This window comes from Leptosomus discolor, chromosome 1 (genome assembly GCF_034619465.1).
Source record: "Leptosomus discolor isolate bLepDis1 chromosome 1, bLepDis1.hap2, whole genome shotgun sequence".
NCBI classification, from domain to species: Eukaryota; Metazoa; Chordata; class Aves; order Leptosomiformes; family Leptosomidae; genus Leptosomus; species Leptosomus discolor.
The window spans coordinates 147,029,134-147,054,357 of NC_141391.1; the positions used below are offsets into that span (position 1 = coordinate 147,029,134).

A 25,224-nucleotide genomic window follows, 5' to 3' on the forward strand; every position below is an offset into this window, starting at 1 on the left:
ATTTACATATAAATTCTTTTCTGTGTCAAAAGAAAGAGATGATCTCTCAGATATTTCAAAGAAGTAGATAAATTATTTCTAAATGTCCCAAGCCTACCCGAGTGCAGTACCTTCGTCCTGCATTACACACAAGGCTACTCATTTGGAACAGGGAAGAACTTTGAAAAACCAAGAGAAAAAAGCAGCCAAGCACGCTGGAAGAGCGTTCCAAGCTTCAGTAGGAGAATCCAAAGAAGCAGCAATATGAGATGGGTACTTTAAAGGGCCAACTGTGGTTATTGTTAAACCGTGGCACCCAGGCAAATATTCCTGTAGTTCTACTGTTACACTGATGATTGTACGTTTCTCAATACCTAAAAGTATTTTAAGGTCATGATGAATCAGGGGGTAAAATAAAGTTGTCTCAGTGATAAATTTCTTTATGTACATGGCTGGCAAAACCAACCTGAAGTCCCCATTCAATAGAGGACCTTGTTATTAATACCCATAGTGATAAAATGCACCAAAACCACAGCTTCAAATTTACTGAACTGGTATCAGAGTCTAAAGACTTGTAAGCTGAAGCAAAAACCAATTAAATCATTGCTTATTTTTTGAAATTTTAAATTACTTTTTAAAATGCATTTTTAAAAATATGAACTTTAATTTAAATATTCAACAGCATAACATAATTTAGTGAGACAGTTCATTTACTGCACTGTAAATCCTTCCCCATTTAAATCCTATATCATATCACTAGCCATATACTCACATGTCCTCTGGTGTCCAATGAAGCAAGAGTTTGATTTTTCCAGAATCTTCTTTTCTTTTTGCTATTACCTGATAATAATACATAAACCATAATTAAAACCAAATCTGCAGATTGTTTGCTCAAAACCTGTTGTTCTTCACGTTCAACAGGACATTCACAAAAGGCAAACTGTTTTACTCTTTGAAAGTTGTATTAATGCTATATATAGGTAGAATGTACGTATCACCATTCAAGTCATTCTTAGCAAGGTTTAATGTTTTCCTTTACATTTGTCTCGTGAGTGGTCCCCAGAAAAAAAAATAATGCATCCTCTAAGTAGTCTTCTTCCTTTCAGAACAGTTCAAATTTTTAAGCAGCTATTCCAACATCTTTGATGAACACACATTCCTCTACAAATATGGTCACGTTGTTCCACAAGACACCTATAGAAGAGGCAAGAAACTGATGCAGCTTATAGGTTAATTATAGCATAGCATCAGAATAAAACCTCTTACAAATGCTTTGACATCTGGACACGCTGTATGTATAACTTCCCAGGTAACCTTTACTCGCTCCTTTACAATACCTAAACCAAGCACTGAATGAGGCAACTCCAAAAGCTACTTGGAAGAACTCACAGGCTTACAGAGATAGTTTAACGCATATGTCATGGGGACCCTTAACACTGTAGAGAGTGCACTTGTTACTACTGTTATATGAATGACGAATCAAATGGCATGCCAAAGACTTGTCCACAATTGATAGTTTAAACAGAACACAGGCACGCCACTGGTAAGGTCCCACACAAGAAGGGAGAACACTTTTCTCATAGTTGCTCATACTACCTCACAGTAAACCAGCACATAAGATACCCTCACAGAGAATAAAAGTTTTCAGGTGCAGGACCCTGAAGTTAGACTCCCACCTTTAGCGAAGATAAAGTTAGAAATACACACACAAAGTATAAAAAATAAATTTGTTAATTCAGGTACAAATATATTTTCTAACACTGGCATTCAAAAGGTATCCCAAAAATTTACAGTATCCAGAAAAACGGGGAAAAGCTGTTTGCTTCCTCTTCTACTGATTTGCCCTCAGCTTCTCCTTTACTACACATCACAGTACTTCCACAACTGAATATCATGGTAAATGAAACTTAGTCATGACATTTCAATGAATTCACAAATTTATTTAAAGTTTTATTTTTACAACTATACAGCAATCCTCTAAACAAAAATTATGCAAAGTGTCCATGGATTTATCAGCTAGATTATCAACAGAGATATATTTGAGATATCCAAAGGTATCAAGATGCTTGTAAATGAGAACTTAAATACTCGGTTTGCGTGGCAAAGTTTTGGTAGTGGGGGAGCTGCTAGAAGCTTCCCCTGTGTCTGACAGAGGCAATGCCAGCCAGCTCCAAGACGGACGGACCCACCACTGGCCAAAGCCAAGCCCATCAGCAACGGTGGTAGTGCCCCTGGAATAACATATTCAAGAAGGAGGGGAAAAACACCCCTGTGCATTTTGCACCTGAAGAGTGAGAATATGCGAGAGCAACAACTCTGCAGATGCCAAGGTCAGTGAAGAAGGAGGGGGAGGAGGTGCTCTCACCAAAGCAGGGCCTGCAGCCCATGGTGAAGAACATGGTCAGGCAGGCTGTTCCCCTGCAGCCCATGGAGACCCACGGTAGGGCAGATATCCACCTGCAGCCCACAGATGAGCAGGTGGATGCGCTTGAAGGAGGCTGTGACCCCATAGAAAGCCTGCAGCGGAGCCGGCTCCTGGCAGGACTCAAGGAGAGAGAAGCCCACACTGGAGCAGGTTTGCTGGCAGGACTTGTGACTGTCCATGCTGGAGCAGTCTGTTCCTGAAGGACTGCACACCGTGGAAGGGACCCACGCTGGAGCAGTTCATGGAGGACTGTCTCCCGTGAGAGGGAACTCATGCTGGCGCAGGGGAAGAGTGTGAGGAGGAAGGAGCAGCCGAGACAATGTGTGATGAACTGACCACAACCCCCATTCCCCGTCTCCCTGTGCTGCATAAGGGGGAGGAGGCAGAGAAATTGGGAGTGAAGTTGAGCCCGGGAAGAAGGGAAGGGAGGGGGGAAGGTGTCTTAAGATTTGGGTTTATTTTTCACTACCCTACTCTGATTTGATTTGTAATAAATTAAATTAATTTCCCCACGTCAAGTCTGTTTTGCCCATAACGGTGATGGGCGGGTGATCTCTCCCTGTCCTTCTCTCGACCCACGAGCCTTTCGTTACAGTTTCTCTCCCCTGTCCAGCTGAGGAGAGGAGTGATAGAGCAGCTTTCGTGGGCATCTGGCACCCAGCTGGGGTCAGCCCACCACAGTGTTTGAGACACTAAGTTTCTAAAAAATCTTGAAGTCTTACACTAAAAGGTTTTAAATCAACTTGTCACACTATATGGAAAAGCTCATCCAACGGCCTAAGGTTAGAGAAGCAATAAACGAAGTACAGTAATGTACAGTTCTCCCAAAAGAAGGAGGTTCCATTCGTAAGCCCCATTTTTGGGATTTCTCATTTAACATATATCCACAATTCATCTGAGAATGAGACTGGAAGGCAGAGTGAGAAAAATCTGCTTTTGGTATCAGGCAATTCAAGATAAACTGAAGGAATGCTCCCTGCTAGAACTGCAATTGGATGTTATAGTGGGATACTGTAGATAAATGACAGTAAAAATCCTTTTTTTTTTTAGTAATTGTTGCTAATTAGACAAAGTTTAATTGACTCTTGTATCAAAGAATACTATAAGGTTCTCCAATTTAGGCATGCTAAACGTTGCTAAGACTTTTCCTTGTAAGTCTCAAGCCACACCCACAACAGGATACATTTTGCTAAATTTGGAGCAGGGATAAAAAAAATTACTTCTTTTTAAAAAAAGATTTAGAAAGCACTCCTCCAATCCCTTCCAACTTTAAGTTTTAGCCTTTGCCCAGAAAGCAGCTGCTGCTTCTGCAAACTCAGTCTCTTTGTTGTAGACTGGAGCACCTGAGTCTGAAGCCAAATAAAGATAAGTCAAAGCTCACTTTTACAGGACAAATAAAACTCACTTATCAGCTTTCCCATTCATTTTCTTGTACAGTCCAGTTCATTCTCAAATTAACCTTCATGTTTTAAGAGGCATTTTGTTCTTTCATGTAATGTAAGTATCATGGATATCATATACCGAAAAGTTTACAGGTGACATTTTAAAATGTTAGTATTTGGACACAGTAAACTAGCTACACGTAAGATAGAAGGAAGAAGTTATTCTCCACAAACTGCTCTTCATCCTATCTACAACTTGAAGAATATGAACTAGGAAACCATACAAACACACAAGTCACAGATGTATATTACATCTGAGCACTAGTTAAAGCTGGGGTTGCTGTCCTCTATCACATGACCAATAGCACCGCTTCTACAGGGATATACAGTATAATACAAGGTGACTCCAGAACCTCACAGATCTCTGTGAGAACCACCCAGTATCACCACTTGCATCCGCCAGCAGGAAAAAAAAAAAGTACCAACTCTGACATTAACAATTTCTTGTTTTCAGGAATATGCTGTACAAAATTTAGGACCCTGATGTCTTACTATCACCATACCAAAGACAGATACTTGTAAAAACTCAAAAAAATCAATAGTGGTGTGTCAAATTTAGGGCAATTCAAGTACTGCTTGAATTATACCACTGGAAGTACCATTCTCTTATTCTAGAGCCCCAGTAACATCAAGCAACCAGGGCTTGAACCAGCTTACCCGCACACAGACACACACCGCACACAGACACACACACGTTTAATAGCAGAAAAAAGTAACTTTTATTATTATTTTCTACTGCTAAAAAAGTATCATAACAAAAGAGCTAATAGTATATAATGGCTATGAAAGTTATAGCTAGGATGCTTTTGCACAGAGAGATATGCTTGTATTCAGTGTGAATTCTGCAGCTTTTTCCTCATGTCATTGCCTTTTTTGTGTCTACTAAATAATCAATACTCAAAATCTGGGCAATTCACTTGGTTTTGACTGGGACGAAAGATCCCCTCTCCATATATGGAACGAGTCTATTTTTGTTTAATATTCAAGTAGTACGTTAGTTTTCTGCTAAGAGGCAGCAGAAATCTGGCACCTGTAGCTGCCATTGCTTTTTCCCACATATATTTTGAAATTTAAAAACTTAACGTTTTTATAAAATGTATTAAAAGTATCCACTTTTATCACAATTAGTTCAATGAAAATTTTACCATATCCTAGGCAGGCTAAAGTCAGAAACACAGCTACAATGCAGACAAATGCAACATGGCAAAAATTTTGCAAAAAAAGTAATTGAAAAAATTATTTGCTATTTTGACACTAGTAATCAGAGCTTTACAGTTAAGTCTGCAGAAGTTACAACTGAAATGGAAGAAATCTAGCATGTCTGCAATAATGATGCTCTAAAGACTTAAAAATTATTTTGAAAATAACTTAAGTCTATTTATGTTTTTAATTTAAAAATATAATTCAGTCAGTAGATGTACGCTCAATACAGCTTTATTTGAAAAAACTCTTACTATATTCTCTAAATTTCATGCACTGTACCAGAAACAAAAGGGAAATCTCATTTGAATTTATCTCTGTGAAGGAAATGCAAATCAAAGTCGCCTCAAATCAGAAATGGAAGTCTGCTGACCTCTTCTGGAACAAACCGGTATGCATCTTACTTTATCCACTTTCTGTGTTTTGAAGTTTTAAGATTTCAAAACACATCTAACTAGTACCAATATATATGATCGCCAAACTGAAATATCTAAGAAAGTTAAAACCAGTGAAGAACAGTTTAGTAATCAAGTATTTTAGAGAATTAATTCTAGTAATTTCAAAAAGCTGGGGCGGGGGCAGAAGGAGGACAAGGTAATCTAATCCAGTAAGGTGCATTTTTTAATCACTGTAATATCTGCTCTTTAGGGTAAATGGAAATCCTTGACTTTTTTCATCTAACAATTCAGAGAATCAAAGTACCAGGAATGTGACCGCAATAAAAACAACTAAGCAGGAAAAAACCACACTCATAACAAAGTCAAAGGTGGACTCTGCATGGCAAAAGCCTTCAAAAACTCTTTATTGATGACTGCATTCTACAGCTATCCACTTCTATAAGGAAAGGGATGGATTTAAAAAAACCCACATATATAAAAACAAAAGGAGTGCCTTTTCATAGGAGAGGAAAAGTACCTACTGCAACTGCTTACAAATTCTTCACATTAGTAATTTTTTCACTAGGATATCCATCCTGTAAAATACTGCACTGTGCTGACATTATTATTATGCTGCATAAAAAAAAAAAATCTGCATCACTTATCACAGAATCATGTCAGTTTTCGGAGAGCAAGACAATTTTATCTTCATATTTTTCATCTTTCAAATTAATGCCCCTGATATCTACATGTTTTCTTCATCTGAAGGCTGACCACACAAACCGTATTACACTATTTAACCAGGCACCACTCAAATTCAATGTCTTCATGCTTGTAAATTACGCAAAATGTGTTTGCGTTTGAGGTGACCATTAGCTCAGTATACAGTGTACATTCACAAGACTGCTTCCATTCTACCTTTTCTTTTTAAAGCAGCTTTTGGGCTGTCTATTCAATATAGCTGTGTACAGCAGAAGCCCACAGAACTGTAGCAGCACAGTAAACCAGGGCAGCAAAGTGCAGCGTAGGGCTGGAATCTTAGAACAGCTCTCCCACTGGTACAACCTCTCCCACAACTGAAGTCTAAGCAATTTCAGATCTAATCAACCCCCTACCATCTCGACTGACACATGCACAGATAAGCTAAAAGGATTTTCACCACTTCCTCCAAGTTAATTTGAAGCAGTTTTAGGGCACATTCCTCCCTCTAATTCCATCTCCTTATGAATTATTCCAACAGCCAGAGGTGAGCTTCCACAACTGAGTACTCCGTCTGGATAATCTTTCAGATTAAAGCAAGCTGTGAATTGCAAGAGAATCTGCTTTTCTCACAGCATTGTAAAATCATGCTGGCCAGGAAAATTAGAATGAGATTTAAATACAGTAATAGCTATGACACCTGCAACTCTCCACTTGCAGCTGGTGCTCAATGCACAATGTTCAGGAGTAATCATTTGGGAAAAATTTGTAACATAGGACACAGATCACAGAATCACAGAATGTCAGGGGTTGGAAGGGACCTCAAAAGATCATCTAGTCCAACCTCCCCTGCCAGAGCAGCACCACCTAGAGTAGATCACACAGGAACACATCCAGGCAGGTTTTGAATGTCTCCAGAGAAGGTGACTCCACAACCTATCTGGGCAGCCTGTTCCAGTGCTCTGTCACCCTCACAGGGAAAAAGTTTTTCCTTATGTTTATGTGGGACCTCCTGCGCTCCAGCTTGCACCCGTTGCCCCTTGTCCTATCATTGGCCATCACTGAGAAGAGCCTGGCTCCATCCTCCTGACACTCACCCTTTACGTATTTATAAACATTAATGAGGTCACCCCTCAGTCTCCTCTTCTCCAAGCTAAAGAGACCCAGCTCCCTCAGCCTTTCATCGTAAGGGAGATGTTCCACCCCCTTAATCACCTTTGTGCCTCTGTGCTGGACTCTTTCAAGCAGTTCCCTGTCCTTCTTGAACTGAGGGGCCCAGAACTGGACACGCTATTCCAGATGCAGTCTCATCGGGGCAGAGTAGAGGGGGAGGAGAACCTCTCTCGACCTACTGACCACACCCCTTCTAATACACCCCAGGATGCCATTGGCCTTCTTGGCCACAAGGGCACATCACTGGCTCATGGTATAGCTATTTATAACAAACATTAGTCTTGCTGAATAGGACAAAATAAGTTTCATGCATATAAAATTATCTTTTATTTATGGAAAGAGATTGACAGTTCAATAGTCTGAATCATGTGTTACGGTTAAGCCATAGCTGAAGACACAGTCGTCAGCATTCCTTCCTTGGACTGCAGTTCATCCTGCACTAGTCTGTCAATTCACAAAGTAGCCCCATCTCATTTTGTCCCATCTCTTAATTCTTTTCTTCAGCTGAGTCTCTACCTTTTATGTGCCCACATCTCCAAATTTGGTTATATAGCTTTTTGAACTTCTGATCCTTATACTCCAATTCTGTACTTTTTTTTCATGTTTTGAACTGTTCTAAACTACTACTGATGCCTAGCCTATCCAAACGCAAGTGAAATTAACGAAATAGGATATGGCAACACAACTAAATGCCAGTTCCCCATCTGGTACTTGCCTCTTCCTAGCACTTCACTGACATTTCAGTGGTAAGTTCATTAAAAGAACAAGTGAAAAAAAGGAGGACAACAATAAATTTATTCAGGATTATATGTTTTAAGATAGGGAAAAAAAAAAGGAATAAATACAAATTTCATATCAGCATCTTTAAAAATTCAGTTACACAATTACCCTCAAAGTACTCCTTGTGATAAATTAGCACTGTCACTCATGACTATGGAAATGCCATCTGAATTGCATTCTTATTCAGAAGATACAACCAAATTTTTCTGCAACACATACTCACTGTTAAGGTATTTCCCCAAGTGTATCAAAAAGGAAATGTTGCAAGCTATTAATTTGTGAGCTAGAACAACTACTAAAACTACTTTTTTAAAGTTGATTTACTATTAGAAATGGACAAATCAACACTGGAAAATAGCCGCTATTTCTGATTAGATGCCTACAGCATAAGAGGAAAACAGAAATCTTTCTGAAGTATTAGATTTTTCAGACCATAGGTAAACAAACAGAACACTCACACACACACACACATATATATATATATACTTACAGTACTATGAAATACAACACTGTGGCCTTTTCCTAAACTTTCTATATGTGCTGAGAGGTTAAAGCAGATGGCTCGATGTCTTATAGCATCCAGTGTTTGAGCATCAAAGAAGTCATGAGGTCTTGCTAGAGAAAAAGGAAGAGAGATCCTTAGCGTTCAACACATTGAAAGCATTCAAACACATTCAAGCATGTAAATAAGTCTGAAGTGTCATTAGTAAATCATTTATCATTATGGCACTACCTTGTCAAAGAGTGGTAAACATTAATTTAACTGAGAGGAAGAAATTACTCCAAGAGGGGCATAATTCATTGAAGTTTGGTCAAAACATACTCCTTGTAGATGAAACAGTGCGTGTAATTCAGCTGGTCAAAATAGATTAGTTTAAGTTTCAAGCAAATTCTAGTCTTTCTTATCTTCAAAATTAAGACTTCATTAATTTTACTGAGTACCTCTGGGAACATCCATTGCTATCATGTCTTAAGAAAATAAAAAAATTCCCAGTACAAAGAAACTAAACCCAGAACTCATTAATCAACGTGAGTTCTAATTTAATGAAAAACCAGCCCACTTATGTTGCGATGTTTATGGGAACCTAACTGGCCAAGTCACCCTTAAAGCACAGTCAATAGTTCCAACATTACTGCTGTGACTTGTTAAAAAAAAAATAAGTACTGCAAAACATGGTAGCGCATACAATCAATGTCATAAAAGCAGAATTATACCAAAACTTTATTTCTTAACTTTGTTAAAAACAATATGCTCTGATCTAATTTCTAATCACTAAACCCCCTAGCTATTTCCTGTGAACAGTGGGATGCTGCAAAGAGATCAACAATGGCACTGAAAACCAAACTGCTTGGTACTAAAGTAGAACCAAAGCAAAGGATTAAGTAAGAATTATTGTGAACATACAGAAAATATTAGCTTATCAAGAAATTTGTAATCTCCAAGGAGTAATAATGCTGAATAGTTGTGTGAAAAACTCTACACTACTAGACATGTTTTTCTCTATGTACAAGTTGTCATTCCATGTTCTTTGATTTTTGGTAAACAGATTATTTTCTAGCCAAGAAGCAGCACCTACTACAATTTATAATGAGTAAAGTGCAATTAACACCCATCTGATATTTTACAAGTAGTCTAAACCCAGCAGGCACTAATAAAGCCCTTTTCCTTTTAGAACAGGATTTTTATAGTTAAGAGTTTCTTGAACAGTAAAAAATTACTGAATTCTGATTTGGAGTGCAAACAAGGTCTATCAATGCTACACTAAAAACATTACCTAAAAAAGTAACTGCTACTATGCACGTATTTGGATACTGTTAGAAATACTTCACACAAGTTTTTAAAAATATACCATACAGTACAGTAGTAAAATTACATGAGCAAATAAAGCATAAACGAAAGTATTCAGATTTTTTAAGCCTTACTTAAGAGCAGTAATTATCTACAGAATACACTGAAATTAAAACTAAGATATTACATTATCAACTATGTATCATCCTGTAATCTATCAAAACAGTGATTCAAAGTTCTGTTGTCTTTATTTAAAAGAACTTCTACATTCCTTTTCACCAAGATTATCTATGCATCATTTCAAAACAAACTAGAAATTCCACTTAAAGCTAGTATTTGCTACACTTCTGGGACTAACCGTTGTTAAGTATTCATCTGTACATCGTGTTCTATCCTTACCCTATCTCAGCTGGATACCGCCAATCAGTCAATCGTCTCACTGAAGTTTTCTCGCCATAAGCGGTTAACTTAGAACTGCAACTCATGCTGCAGGTGGTCAGTGACACAAGCATATCAATATTTTATAAACAAATCCAAAGGAAAAAGGAAGGGAGGGTGGAAAGGAAACAATACCCCCCAATTTGTTTCATACAGCAAATTTCTTCAGGATTTCCCACTTCAACAGATGCAGAAGTAAGGGCACACTTTGTCAAAGGCGTATGAATAGCTCTGTTTCTTACTGAGTGTTAATGCTATATCTTCTATTTATCTTAAAACTATTCCCTCAAAATTATTTTCAGAGTAAGATATCTCCCTTCCTGCTTCATATGTTCCAAGTACATAGCAATTAAGTCAGATAAATTAAAACCTTCATACCAGTAGCCTACTAAATTAATTTGCAAGTCTTATGTAAGTAACACACTCTTACTGCAAATCCCACGAACAGTAAGTTTCCCTACCTTGCTTACATCTCTCCAGCAAACTCAATTATCATGCTTGTTAATAACTATAGTGTTATCTTTGCTATTGGAAAAGCAAGTGACAATACTCTAAATATAATTTTAGGTTCTGCAAAACACTTCCAGGTAGCTTCAGCATAGCAATACTATGACCTATTTTAGAGACACACTTTCAATATGCTTGGCTCTACACCTCTAAATGACAGACTACATGGAGCAGTGAATGTGTATAAGGCTATCCAGAAGAGAAAGCAAGCTACTGACTGTAATCCTGAAGTATTCTGCAACGTCAAAATTTATATGACAAATCAGATAGTCTCTATAGGACCACTAATGTAACCAGCTATAAGGGTGTTTATAGTGAAACATGCTTTCATCATAAAAGTACTAATTTCCAAACTTGAAAGAACATATACTGTTTAAAGACAGGAAAAAAGAAATGCCAAACAGTTTAAGAATGTTAAGATGTTATGAGAGAAAGAAAAAAAGAGATCAAGTAATGATAAGAGTTCTCTTTATAGTCCAAGTTAAAAGATTATGTTCTTGTCACATATATAAAGCCACAGTAAAGACTCCTTTTTTTATTTACACTTTAATGTCTCTCAGAAGGGTGTTAACCTTCAGGTATAAAACACAGAGGAAGCAAATTTATTGATTTGCTACATTTAAACTATCGAGAATTTACACATGAGGATGCTTCAACAGCAGCATGTATTAGCAATCAATTGCCAATAAACATTAAGCCGCTTACACTTTGCAAAAAAGCCAGGGTCTAATCAAACTATGAGGAGGTAGAAAACATGTTGACAACATTTTATGAGGAGAAAAATTGTTTTGTGATTCAAAACTGTAATTTTTCGTCAAACGATTATTTGTGAGCAATTTAAACAGATTATGCACTATCAAATAGCATCTTGCTTTACACCCATTTATCATAACTTCTTGTAACCCAGTTTGCCGAGAACCTGGTACATATGTTCAACACCTCTCCTTTTGGACACTTTTAAAATACCTAAATATAAATTTATGTTCCTAGTTTCATATACTCGAGACTGAAAATACTTAACACCATTATTGTTACTTCGTCTCCTTAGATAAGGGTCCTTGCCCTCCCCCATTCTTCTTGTAAAGAAAAAATACACAAACTTGCACACCTCATGCATTAACTAAAACTAAGCTAAGAAACAGAAAGACAAGCAAAATTGTATCAGCACTTTAGTCAAATTCACCTAATCAACAATAATCCACACAAATTTTTACGAAAAGCTACCAATTTTAGCATTTTCAGAAAATGCCATCAACTTTGGATACATTTCTGGGTCACATATCCTCTGGAGAAATACATTACAATAGTCAGTTCCCAACTCAGTTAGAGATGATTTTTGCCTTAAGGCAAAATTCTACAGCCAGCATCGCATTTGTCTCAAGAGGTAAGAGGATAAAAAATTGCTCAAGCTGCTGTCATTTTTCTTCCTGCATAACACTTGATCAAGACAGCAGACCATTCAAGTACTACAGTCTGGTCTTCAACATTCCCATAATATTTACTACTTACATTTTTCAACATCAATTCATTCAAGAATTCTGCAGTAAATTCTTATTACTACTAGAACATCTTAGCAGGTAATTTGAAGTTTTAACTATGAAGCTCTGATTTGAAACTTTTAAGTCAATAATGTTCATCAATTACTAACAAAACACCAACCTGAAAAGCTACTTCTGCGTATACTGGGGGGGAGAAATTGAATTAAGATGCATTAAATCAGCCACCTAACAAAATCAATAATGGAGAAGCAAGCTAAGATGCAACTCAGGAATCTCTGAAAGTGAAAATGTGGAAGTGACCGGCCTTAGACATCTGTATTTTGTTTGAGTAAGACAGTCAAGAAATCAAGATAATCCTTTAGGAACCTGCAACTATTCCAAGTAAGTCTCTTTTTCATTACATCTAAGATGAACTAAAAGGATATTGTAAAGTGACCACATAACCCTTCATCCATCAGCCTTTCCTTCCTGAACCTTCCAATTTACTGATTACTAAAATGAAAGGGAAAGCTTTTTGAAAGTCAAGTTCTGGAAAGAACAGAAATAGCTTTCTACCCTCTTTGAATGTTAAATTGGCATCAAAATTAGAGGAATTCTTGAAGTTTACACTTTTACGATGTATTTAGTAATAAAATTTGCTCACATATCTTTTAAAAATGCCTAAGCAAAAAAGGGCAAAAGAAAAAAAATCACCATAATTAAAGTTAACAGTGGCTCTTCTAGCACTGAACTTCATAGTTGTTGCACAGTGTGGAAGGAAAACAGAGGAAATAAACTTTTCAGAATTCTACTTGATACTGTAACCTTCCCGGACAGGCTTCTTTGCTCAATGCAGAAACGTGATCACTGCTTCATAAAGTTCAGTTGCTTAAAACACAGCTGAGGTATTAAGCTAAGAATAATCACTTCAGTGATACAGAGTAATCACCTAAGACCACTAGTATGTGCAGTGGTCCTTTGTTGGAGTACTACTCAAATAATCGGTAACCGTATTTCTTCACAAGAACAGAAAGATCAACACAGAAAAGTGTTCTGCCACAGACGAGTTCTGAAAAAATAAGACTAATTGCTGACCCAGCGAAGTAACACAAGCATGCCATGGCCACAACGCTACCGTCAGGCAGGAGGCAGGACTGAAGCAATTGCCTGCTTATGAACAGAGCTCCATTTCTGTGGACAGTATAAGATATAACAGGTCCAGTGGTTCATAAAAAAAAGGTATCTTATGCCTCTCTCCAATACTGTCAGGTTGACTTTACACCACAGGTAAAACTTGCTGCAAGTTTTTTCTTCAGCTGTTGACATACCAGCAGCAAAACAAAAAAAACCCAACCAAAAAACCCCACACCCACTAAATGGGTTTTTACATCTCTACTCCGAAATGCAACTGTCACAGTAACAGTTTAAAATTAGTAAATAATCAGTTCAGAACTGGAGAGTTGCATCCAAAGTAATTATAAAACAAAGTCACATTTTTCTAACAATCACCTAGTCTTTCCAACTATTTCTGTACATTAGACTCTCTAAATGAATTTGACATGGTTATTAGTCTGATGCTAGGACAACTCAGGAATCAAACAACCGGACCAAAATGGACTAGAAAAGGTATTGGGTAAGTGATTATCACTTGCTAGAAGAAACAATTCTTACTTTCAATGCTAAATCACACTTCATTCATATAAAATTAACAAACATCAACCGTGCTGAGAAAGACTTAAACTGTCGCAAATCAAATCTGCCCAAAATTAGATCTTGGTTATGCTCATAAAACTGTCAAACTAATGAAATGATGTGCTTGAAAAAAAGCTTATATAATATGCATTTATCTCTAATTTATATGAATCTGCAATCTCTGTCTGCAGTACCGAACTTCAGACCTGAACAGAACATTTTCCAACAGTAATATAGTTATTAAAAAAAAGCAATTCTAAAATGAAAAGCATCTTTAAATTGGAAACGTAAACTGTTGCTCACAGAAAACCGATCTTTTCTACTGAACACATAGATGCTTTGCCCAAAAAAGGAACACAAACAGAACCTGGAATTGTTTTCCTCCCATCACAAGGGATGCCAATGCTGTAATGTTAAAGATCACCAACCCTACCAGACCCACATCTGCAGAGAAACCACCACATTGAAGAGGGACTTCCTATCCAAGACAAAACTTTCAAGAACTTCTGCTTCTGGAAGTACTTACGTAATGATCGTCGTCTCTTGTTCTTTAACTTTCTTCTTTTATTCATTCCAGCTTTAGATGGAGATTCCTCTTTGGCCTTTGGCTGGCTGGCAACTTTTGAAGAGTTCTGCTGGCTGAAGTGTGTGGGCACATGACGGGCAAGTCCTCCCTGAGATGCAAAGCTGGCATTGCAACCACCAACTACACACTAATGAGAAAAAAAACAGAACTGTATCAGCGTGCTATATGACATTCATTCACAAGAGTCTGATAGATCTCTCAGTTTGACTTTTCTGGCTCAACCTCCAACATGCTAAAAGGAACACAAATTCTTAATGACCATGCAATTCTTGACAAGGAAAACAGAAACATAATCTGCAATAAATTTCTATCTGAACTTTACAACTTCCAATAATTATTCCATGGTACAATAATTTTCCTATGCTATACTACATTCTATAGTATTCTGTAGCATAAAACCAGTCTCAAACAATGCACTGACCAAATCTTCCCACAGAAAATAAATGCTTCTGAAGAACTTTCCCCTTCACAGACCAACATCCCCTTGTCTTTCAAAATACTGCACTGTTATTCTGTATTTCTCAACAGCTCTCCAATCTTCTGCATTTGATAACAGTAATGCCCTCTAATGTCCCCCCTTCTTGTGTGAGGCAGAAGTAAAACCCACATCCTTACCCACACTGAAGCAGCTTCACGCTTTTTGTAAATGCTATACAAAGTCAATAAACAGTTATCTTACAGTTCTAAAACTTTAACTTCAGTAACTTGAAAGCTGTATTACAATTATTCATACATTTATTTTGGGATGCTACTATTACTTCAGAAGCATTTAAGAAAGTTCTTATTTAAAAAAAGATGGCCTCTCTTTCTCAAACAGAAAAATTAAAAAAAATCCAACAATTATTAAGTAGAAACACAGAAATCACAAGATACATGCAACTAAGCTAGTACTGGCTGCTGTAATTATTGCTATTTTTCTAAGTATTTGGTTTATAGTCACAATTATTTCATTTGCAAAAATCAGCATTTAAATTATACTGTTGGGGAGGGAGGCACAAACCTTTTATCTTGTGCTCTGAGCTTATAAGGGTAATAGAGAAGTGATTTTAAGGTATGAATTCCATCACTGGCTGCAATGAATTGTGTATCCACATGACTGATTTTTCTTCTGATCCAGAGAATAGCAGTAGGGCAAATGAGTTGATCAGCCAGTACCAAAAAACCCATCACCACTCTAAACCATTGGAAAGTTGTTCTTTCACATCTGTTCTGCGCCTGCTCCTCCCCCTCCTCCCCTTCCTTCTCAGCTCTTTCACCTGTGCCTCTCTTCTCTAGCACTTCCCTTCACAGCAAACCGATGAGGCAGCTCCCAAGAGGAGTTCAGGAATAAGTAACACTGCAACTGTGTACATCGTGTTAAGTTTTCTCTGAAGACTAAGGATGAATTTGCAAGCTCTTACAGTAATCTGCCCCGAGCCTGCACCTTGGACTGAAAGGCAAGGAAACAGCAGTGGTCCACCACTCAGCACATTTTGTCCCTAAGTTTTCCAACTGCAGAATTGAAAAGTCTACTCCTGCCTCAGACTAGCAAATGGTTTTCCATGATCATCATAAAATGACCAGTGTCCTTGAAGAGAAAAAACAGTGTTATCCCCAAGGACTTATAGGACTAAAAATACGTATATATTTTTCAAGACAGCAAAATATAAAAAAATAGGAGGACATTTTTCACATTTTTACACACCCCTCGCCCACTTTTTTTTTTAAAGGGGAAAAGTTACTGAGAGGAAATTAGGGAAAGTTTTCTAAATACTGAGCTAACGACAAACATAATTCTCTAACAGAAAGCTTTAGAAACCTTCACACTGTATTTGTTCCTCCCTGTCTCTCCCACTAAGCATTTCAAGAATTATGAAGATTTTTACCAAAACCCTCCCTACACCTTTTTACCTTGCCCTATAATTTCCCATGTTCAGACAGCAGCAATATTCTATGCTTATACTGTAGTGACTTACAACGTAAGAAATCCCAGCACATCTATGAAATTAAAAACCCTGAAGATCCTGATCTCATTTATACTACGGTAACCTCAATGCACTTCGAATAAAGATTAAAATTTACACTTCGAGAATCAGAGAATGGGTTGGAAGGGACCTTTAAAAACCATCCAGCTCCAACCCCCCTACCATGGCTAGGGACATCTTCTACTACATTAGGTTGCTCAAAGCCCCATCCAACCCAACCTTGAACCTGATCCACTTAGCTGTATTAAAGATGACCACGCTCACAATCAACAGATACAGGAAAAATACCTGCGTGCATTTAGTTCAAGCAATTTCTTAGTCTCCAGTTTATACGTTTGAAATAGCTGTCTTGTCCATAAAAGCAGTTTCATGGAACTAAATTAAGCAACTAAATCCAAACTTAGGTTTGACTTTCATTAAGGTGCTCCTGATTTCAGCTTCTAGCTCTTTCTACAAACACTGACAGAAAAAAAAAAAAAAAAGCACAAAAACCCCCCATCCTGTGAATTTCAATCACACTGAGAAATTAAAATTTCAGTCTTGCCAATGCCTTATAGAGGTCAAAAATAACCTAAAGTCTTGGTACAGTGCATGCATTGCCACATTTCAAGTTTAATAAAGTATAATATCAAAAGGCAGTACCCTCTGAAAATAACACACAAACTTTGTGTCAGGCACACTTCTAAAACTTTTTAAAACACAAGTTCACAAGACTTAATTGTATTTCTTGTCAGATGGGAAACAAACTGCAGTTTGACTCAATGTCATAACTTGACTTTTGACCAGTTGTGTAAAAACAAAACAATCACAGATATTCTATAGAGATTATCTACAGAAGCTACCACCTACTTTTCTCGCCCTACCCAAGCTTTACTTTCAAAAGCCGCAAATCAGCATCCTTAAATCTTCAATATATGCAACTTGCAACTAGAAATTATCTTTTTCCAGAAAGTCTATTTATAGTCTGCAGCCACAACATGAAATATTTGCACAAATCATTACATTCCAATATTGTGTAGTTTGAGACTACCTGATCATGTCATCAAATAACCAACAGCTGATATATCAAAGATGACACAGAATGCCTTTGTAATAGACAGGAAATAGTAGAAGAGGAGAAAAATCTTACCTGTTTTTTTCTTTTTTTTTCTCTAAAATAATATATCCAGCAATCCGTTACTAATGGATAAAGTCTCTTCTCTCCAAAGATAAAGGAGCAGTTCAGGCTGTCACTTCAGGATCTCTGGACGGTAAGTCACACCAAATCAGCTTCCCACCAGATAATTATACAGATCTAGAGGGCTTCTAATAAATCAAACTCAACTACTATGTACAACTTTAAACCAATCTCTTCATTTTTCCCCCAAAACCTAAACGTCAAAATTTTGCATTCAATTTTAAATATGATAGATTGGGTCCGGATTGGTGGATATGTTACTTCAAGAGAAAATAAGTGAACACGTAAGAAGTTTAATTTCTCCAGTGTACCCATACCCACCATTATTAATGGGCAGTAATGACCAGTGACTTTAACAAACAGGATACAAAAATACCTAGCAATACAGGGTTTTTCCTAAAGTCAAAATAACCAAATTTCCTTTTTAGAATACTCAATGTGTAATTTTTCCAATAAATCTAACGGTAATATTTTAGACATCTGGATAAACCTTGTTATTGTCTTGACATTTAAGTGTTCAGGCAGAAGGCCTTTACATTTTCTATCTGCACCTGCAACGCTCTAATGGATCGAGATATTCTGCCAAGAGAGTAACAGACATGAATTCTGAATGAGGGCTGAAGCTGCTTGGCTGTGTTTTCTACATTTCAACAAGCTTTACTCTATTGAGGGTCATACCAAATGTAGTCACCCCTTAATGAATTCTGAAAGTTACAGGTGGTAGACTGAATACCAAATTTCATCTTTATTATTACTTTCTTCCTGCCTTTTAAAGAAAGGATGAAAGCCACCTGTGTACTGTCATTTGTTGTTACTGAAAGCATTTACTCCACATGAGCACACCTTGAATGTCTCATCTTAAACATTAAGGGCATACCCACTGGAATCAGCACATGAAGGCAGTCAGTAGCATACGCACATGCAGTCTTACATTTACAGAAGATTGCTATATGCAATTATTTTGCATAAAATCTCCTATTGTTTTGTGCTTACTCTACCATTTGTCCTTTCATTGTGCCTAACATCTTGTATTTGGTGACCTAGACTACATTTTAAGAGTCATTTGATGTGTCTTCAAGGAACTTTCAATGCCTTGTACAGCAACAAGGCATGGTGAATAGTACTTCCATTAATTTTTTTTTTTTTTTTTTTTTTTTTTGAGTACCAGAAACCATGCTGGGAAATGCAGGTTGTCACAGCACACTAACTATTCAAAACACTTACTATTTGTAACAGCCAAGTTTAAGACAAGTAAGGTAGAATTTCTTCATTCACTTTTTATCAGCTTGCCAAATATGTTACCAGCATCAGTTTTCTAACTCAGCAGATTATTGCTCTAGATCTACATGTTCTGAAAGCCTGCAAGTTTTTAAGCTGCTGAACCCTCAACAGGACCACCACTACACATTGACGATACTCCACAACATTCCACCAGTTTCTAAAAAGCTGCAAAAATTATGTAGTAACAGAACTAAAAAAGAATAATGTTTAGGTTCTTCCCTTTCAACTCTGAATGAAAAATCATACACAAACAAGAACATACTAAATGCCTCCAGAAAACTACATGCTCTAAGAATACCTATATTAAAAGAATGTCTACGAGGATGACAAAAAAAAAGATGAAAGGATGGCTAGAACCAGACTGGAATAAGCAAAGAGAAAACTTCCAGCAGCCCAAGAGCTACAGACTGCAGGTATTAAGACAAGCTGCATAACCTGAAAAACACAGTCAGCCAAAGGCAGCCAGTAAGTTCTCAACCAGAAACATGTTCTGGAAGAGCAGTTTGTTCCTCTTGACAAGAAAAGCAATCTAGGAAACAGTGCTTACCAAAAGTAGAACTGGAAAAGCACGCAGAAATCGTATTTGACTACAGCCTGAGAACTAGCTGCAATGGTAACTATCTCTCATTTAATGGACACTTTTTCTTTGGTGGAAGGATTGGTGGGTGCCCTAGGAAAATACACGCTACCACTAACAAAACTTAGTGACGATGGCCTTAAAAATACAAGTAAAAAAATCCATCCATGTGTTTCACATGAAACCCAAGGCCATCAGCATCAAAAACTTAGAAAAAAAGGGAAGGAATAAACAGAAAAGCAGTATGATGACTAAAGGTGAACTGAGGTCCTAAATTCTGTCCAAGTATCTAGGGTATCTTTTTTTTTTTTCCTCCTTAGTTCAGCAGATGACTCTGATATAAAATGTGCCCTTCTTATGAGCTGAACATACACTACCATGAAACTGGCCCATATAAAAACAAAGTTGCATAACAAAGATCTCAAAAACAAGGAAATTTACCTGACAGGTATTGCAATATTAATGCTGACAGGAACACACTAAACCACACAAACAGAAAAAACGGGAGATACTTAGAAACGAAACATTTTGCCTTTGTAATTTAGAAGTGGATTCATTTCTGTGACAAATTACATGGTCACATAGTTTACATGAATGCATGGAAAGGGCACATAAACAGCTAGACACAGCTTTTAATCAAAGGACAACACCATGCATATCACAAAAATAGATAAACCCAAAATGGGCAACTGTATAAAACAAGTCTATTGCAAGCAAAAGGGTGACAGGACAGGGACATATCCTTCAACAGAGCAGCTCTAATGCAAAGGACAGCTTTATGCCCAAGACAGTCCCCATCCACCTTTCAATTTACAGAAATAGTTTTGTCTCATTTTGACTAGAAATGTAAGAATCTAGAAACTTGCCATACATTTATCACTCCCCTCTGGTCATTATATGATTAGAGTGTTCTTTCATCTTTACAAAAGTAAGTTACCCATGATTTTAATTGTCACTTTTCTAGCTAACATTCTTTGCTTTTCTTAAAAACATCCTGAACAGCAGTTCTTCTGACAACAGCATACAGCTATACTATTTCCATGACTGCCTTTTCCAGCTTTCCTCAAAAATCCTGACATTCATTTATTTATTTTTTAAATAAAACACTGAATGACTAGCTATTTTCAGCAAGTTCTCCAAAACAACAGATTACCTCCTTTTATGCTAGAAATCAAGTATATTCTCATGAGGTAACAGAAATTTCATTTGTAATTTAGGTTTTGGGAGATATTTTGTCTGCAGTAATCATTAAGAACAAGAGGTCCTTAAATTCAACTCTGACTTGAAAAAAATCTTGCTTCTCCTAAAAGGTGAACAATTAAGATTTATAAGAGCAGCTAAATACACCAAACAGAATCATTTGCTCTGTTCTTGAATGACTGCTGTAAAACAATTAGTAATGGCTGCTCTTGGACTGATCAAGACTAACACCCAACACTAAGTGGTTTTGTATCAGACAGTAGATTTCAAAAGCTTGTAAAAAAACAAAAAAACAACAAAAAAACAAGGAAAGGGAGTTAGTTAATTAGTAGGTTGCTACCACAGACACTTCCATACTTGGCTACCTCATGTGAGCCCTGAAGCCTATATTCAGCATAAATGACAGGGGAACAAAAGATGTTACAAAATTCTACTCAGACCACAATTATCTTCCATTCAAAGCCCCCAGGAACAGATTGAGAAATACAGAGATAAAAAACAAACAGAGGGACTAAAGACAACAGTAGGAAGAAATGCTGAAGTGATACACATTGAGCCACGAGTAACTACTGCAATCCTAGCCTGTGTTTTGTTCTTCTCCTTAGTATGACCAGAAAGTACAGAAAACCAGCTGGTGAAATAAAACATATTTAACATAAGATGATTATTATCAGAACTTACTGTTTCAAAATTTTAGGGCTTTATCTGTAACCAGCCTAGCCAAAAAACTGGGATATCAACTTTTACTGACTTTGCTAGGTAAGTCTGACAGACTTAAAGTACTACTGCTATTTCTGAGCTATGCCCACCTCTTTCAAACCTAATGTCTCTAAAATTGAGTTTCTTTGATCTAGATCAAATAAGTACATAAATTACTCTACTGAAAGACCTTCCTTCAAGAGCAAAGCTTGCCTTACACTTTAAGGTATAGAAAATATCCAATTCCAAAATGAGAAGACCTAAAGTACCAGTTTCCTCTGATGACTGGTTGGGTTTTCTTCATTTTATTCAGGGATTAGCATTTAAGATTAGATCAGTTGCAGGAACAATCATATCTGCAAACTTTCAGGGACCTATGATCCTTATGCTATGCTTTCAAGAGCATACTAACCTTATTCCTTTGAACAAAGGGTATCATAACCTCAAGAGCAAGTTTCCTGTTGTTATTCACTCTCTCAGTCAGAAGTTTTCAGACTTAACTACAGAGTTCAGTATGGAAAAAAGTCTAACCTTTTATTAAAAAGATATTCACATGCAATGCACTAGTTTTACTCTCCAGGTTTTGAGTTTAGTTTTGCTTTCTCTCATAACTACTGTTATAAGCTATGCAGAAGTAGTAACTTCTGGAAGACATCACTGTAATAGAAAAGTATTTTCTAGTAATAAAGCTGCCTTAAAATAGGAAAAAAAAAAAAAAAAGGCAGAACATATTACCCAAGAAGAAAGAAAGGAGAAGAAAGTGCAGAAACACTGACTAAAACTTGGTGGGGTTGGGGGGTGAGGGAGAGGAAGGCATAAAATGCTACCTAAACTTAAAAAAACCCTAATTCATTTTCATATCCTACATGGAAGGAGAACTTCAGTCTGAAGTAGTGTGGGTGGGACTTACCATCAAGTGATCCAGGACTGACAGCTATGAACTGCCCCAACTGTATCCATAAGAGGATGAAGCAACTCATTAATAACGGATTGGTGGATATGGGAATGATAAACACTACTATACCTAGAATTGCAGGTACATATTAGGGGGAGAAAGAAAGAGAAAGTTAGAAAATACTATGCAGGAAAAGTCAGCTCAACGGTCCTGCATTCCTGACTTCCTTATTATTCTCACAGAGATTAACCATAAATAGTCACTGACTGTGTTTCAGCTGAATTTTATTAACAAAACCTGCTCTTATTCAAGCACGGAATTGCACCATCAGGCATGATCCAAAGTTTAACACGGAAGTGTAAAGCATCAGGCAAAATATCTCAGTTACAGTGTAAGCAGCTCAAATGGAAAATGCACAAAAACCTGAGCTTCAGCACTACTTACTTTTACACTCCCTCACCATTTGCAGATTAAAAGAAACAGGGATAGAGAAGCAATAACGGTATCTTCACCTGTTTTCAGAACAGAACAGGACCTCTGGGTACCATTATAGCTAAGACGGAGGACCAGCTCACTGGATACTGTTTAAGAAATTCTCCTATGATGGCACTTCTCAATTAATATATCACATCAGGAAAAACAAATACAATCACTCTTAAAATAAGGGAAGATACATCTTATAATGAACCTTACCTTGAAAGGTTTGTCCCCACTGTGTGTCAGCATATGCCTCTGCAACCAACTTTGACTTGTTGAAGGTGTATTATATACTTTGCAACCTTTCCACAAGCAAACAAAGACCTGATAGAGCAAAAATGTGATAAGTTTACACGTCAAAGAAAACAGTAAACAACAACAAAAAAAAATCAGATTAGCAAAGAAGCCTGTTTTCACAACACAAAGTACTTCAAAGAATTCTGAACAATAACCATTCACACTTTGCAATACAATTCTCATCTCTCACCAAAGAAAAAAATAATTACAACCACAAGTATTCATAAGAGCAGGTCACTGGGATAAAATATCAAAAAACCAGACGCTCCTGAAGATAAACACAATAGATAGCCACAGCATCCACTGTAAAGACTTTGCATTTGCACTCAATATCTGTATCCAACAGATATTGAGACAGAACATTTTTAAATCACAAATTTACATTTTCTGGATAGTAGATACAGAAATAAAATAATTTACTCTCATAGGCAATTAATAATTTTATTCTTTGAGCATGAAAAAGTGAAAACTCTTAATTAAAATACAGTTGTTTACATACCAGAGTTTTATATTATGGAATAATGGACACCATCTCTTGCTAGGGCCTTATACTCAATCTCTAATGAAGAAAGATACAATTTCTCATAGGTTTCAAAACCTACGGGTGTTTTGCAGTTCCAGTGTACAGGTCAGTCACCTGCACAATACTGCATTTAAGGGGTGTAGAGCTTACTCATGCTGCTTTTCTCTCTCCTCTCATTGTGTCTATCTATAGCGAAGAGAATAAAAAAGCTCAATGAAATTGGCTTTCACTAGAATTTCCTCAACAGGTCTGTGTGTGAAGAGAGGTATAGCTCTCATTTGTAGCAGAAAATACAGTCCCTGGGAACCGCAAGAACTGCAGGAAACTGATGGGAATTGAGTTTCTTGTTCTTTTTCGGAGATTAAAAAACTCCGTGTTTTTGTTTTCAAAACAAAAGAGCAGTCACAGGAATGCTATGTACTTGCTGTATAATATATAGATAACCCAGCTTACTAGTACAAAGCTGGAAAACCCTGCATGTCTGTATGACCGATCCAGATCTACTGACACATAAGGCCCAAGCCCCTAAACCTCTGGTGTCTGCTGCTCCTCAGTTTTGAGATCCCCCTGATCCACACAATTGGAATTTCCAAGATTCCTAGCTCTGCAACAGGTCTATAACTGTCTCAATATTTCCATCAGCAACTGCAGACCGCAGGGAACTCAGCAAAGGAGTATTACTATGAAGTTACAGGTTGTGGAAATGCAATAGCTCCAAAAGACAAGCACTTGGTTTTACAATAACCCGTCAGAAGTCCAGGCAAGGCTTCTTGGGAACCCTTGTCAAAAGGCTGAATCCAAAATATTTCTGAAAAAAAAATTTGGGAAGTAAAACTGCTTCATCAAAAAGCTTCCTGGGCTCTTCATGGATCTATCTGTTTTGGTGTGAGCCATTACCTCAGTATCAGCTCGAAAATACATATTCTACCATACAAGGATGCTTATCACATTGTTTTTAAGTTCTCAATAAGCAGTTAGTACCCCTACTTTTCTTCAAATTTATAGTCATTGTAGTTAAGTAATAACTGAAATCCAGCCAAAACCACAATATAATTTCTAATACCACTTAAACACCTCACCAGCAGGTGGCAGACAAATCCTTGAAACAAAACAGGACCCGTCCCCTTCCACAGCATCAAGCTGAAGAACTCAAAAATTAAACCTACTCCAGCAGGGGGATAAAAAGTGTAAACTGAATGCAACAGTTATCAGACACTTGGTGCTTCCAACAACCTCCTCTTTCAGAACGACAAATATAGTCTAATATTTTCTAAACAAAACTGTCCACAAATCATGTCATGTGGAAGGTAAGGGAACAGAAATACAATACCAAAAAAATCCAAAACGAAAAAAATGCACAACCCCAAAAACACTGAAAAATCTTCTATTCCCTTCTTAAGAAGTGAAAAGGGGTCATGGATGGCATGACAAAGATCCCCAGAAATGCGGTTATGTTAAAGCCCACAGAATACGGATATACCTCATCCATTTCGTTGTTTCATTCAGGATTCATGTAACACTTGTATAGACCTATGAACAGAACTATAGAAATAATCTCATGGGTCGCTA

At 37.1% G+C, this 25,224-nt stretch overlaps 1 protein-coding gene across 1 annotated transcript in view; it reads right to left on the bottom strand.

Moving 5' to 3' along the window:
* Nucleotides 1-25,224, bottom strand: part of AEBP2 (AE binding protein 2) — a 49,300-nt gene that overhangs the window by 4,973 nt on the left and 19,103 nt on the right. Inside the window, exons 3-6 of the mRNA XM_086466855.1 lie at nucleotides 23,052-23,159; nucleotides 14,506-14,692; nucleotides 8,566-8,690; nucleotides 752-819 (exon numbers count right to left, since the gene is read on the bottom strand). Coding sequence (XP_086322981.1) covers nucleotides 752-819; nucleotides 8,566-8,690; nucleotides 14,506-14,692; nucleotides 23,052-23,159 — 488 coding nt within the window. The remainder of the gene's footprint in view (nucleotides 1-751; nucleotides 820-8,565; nucleotides 8,691-14,505; nucleotides 14,693-23,051; nucleotides 23,160-25,224) is intronic.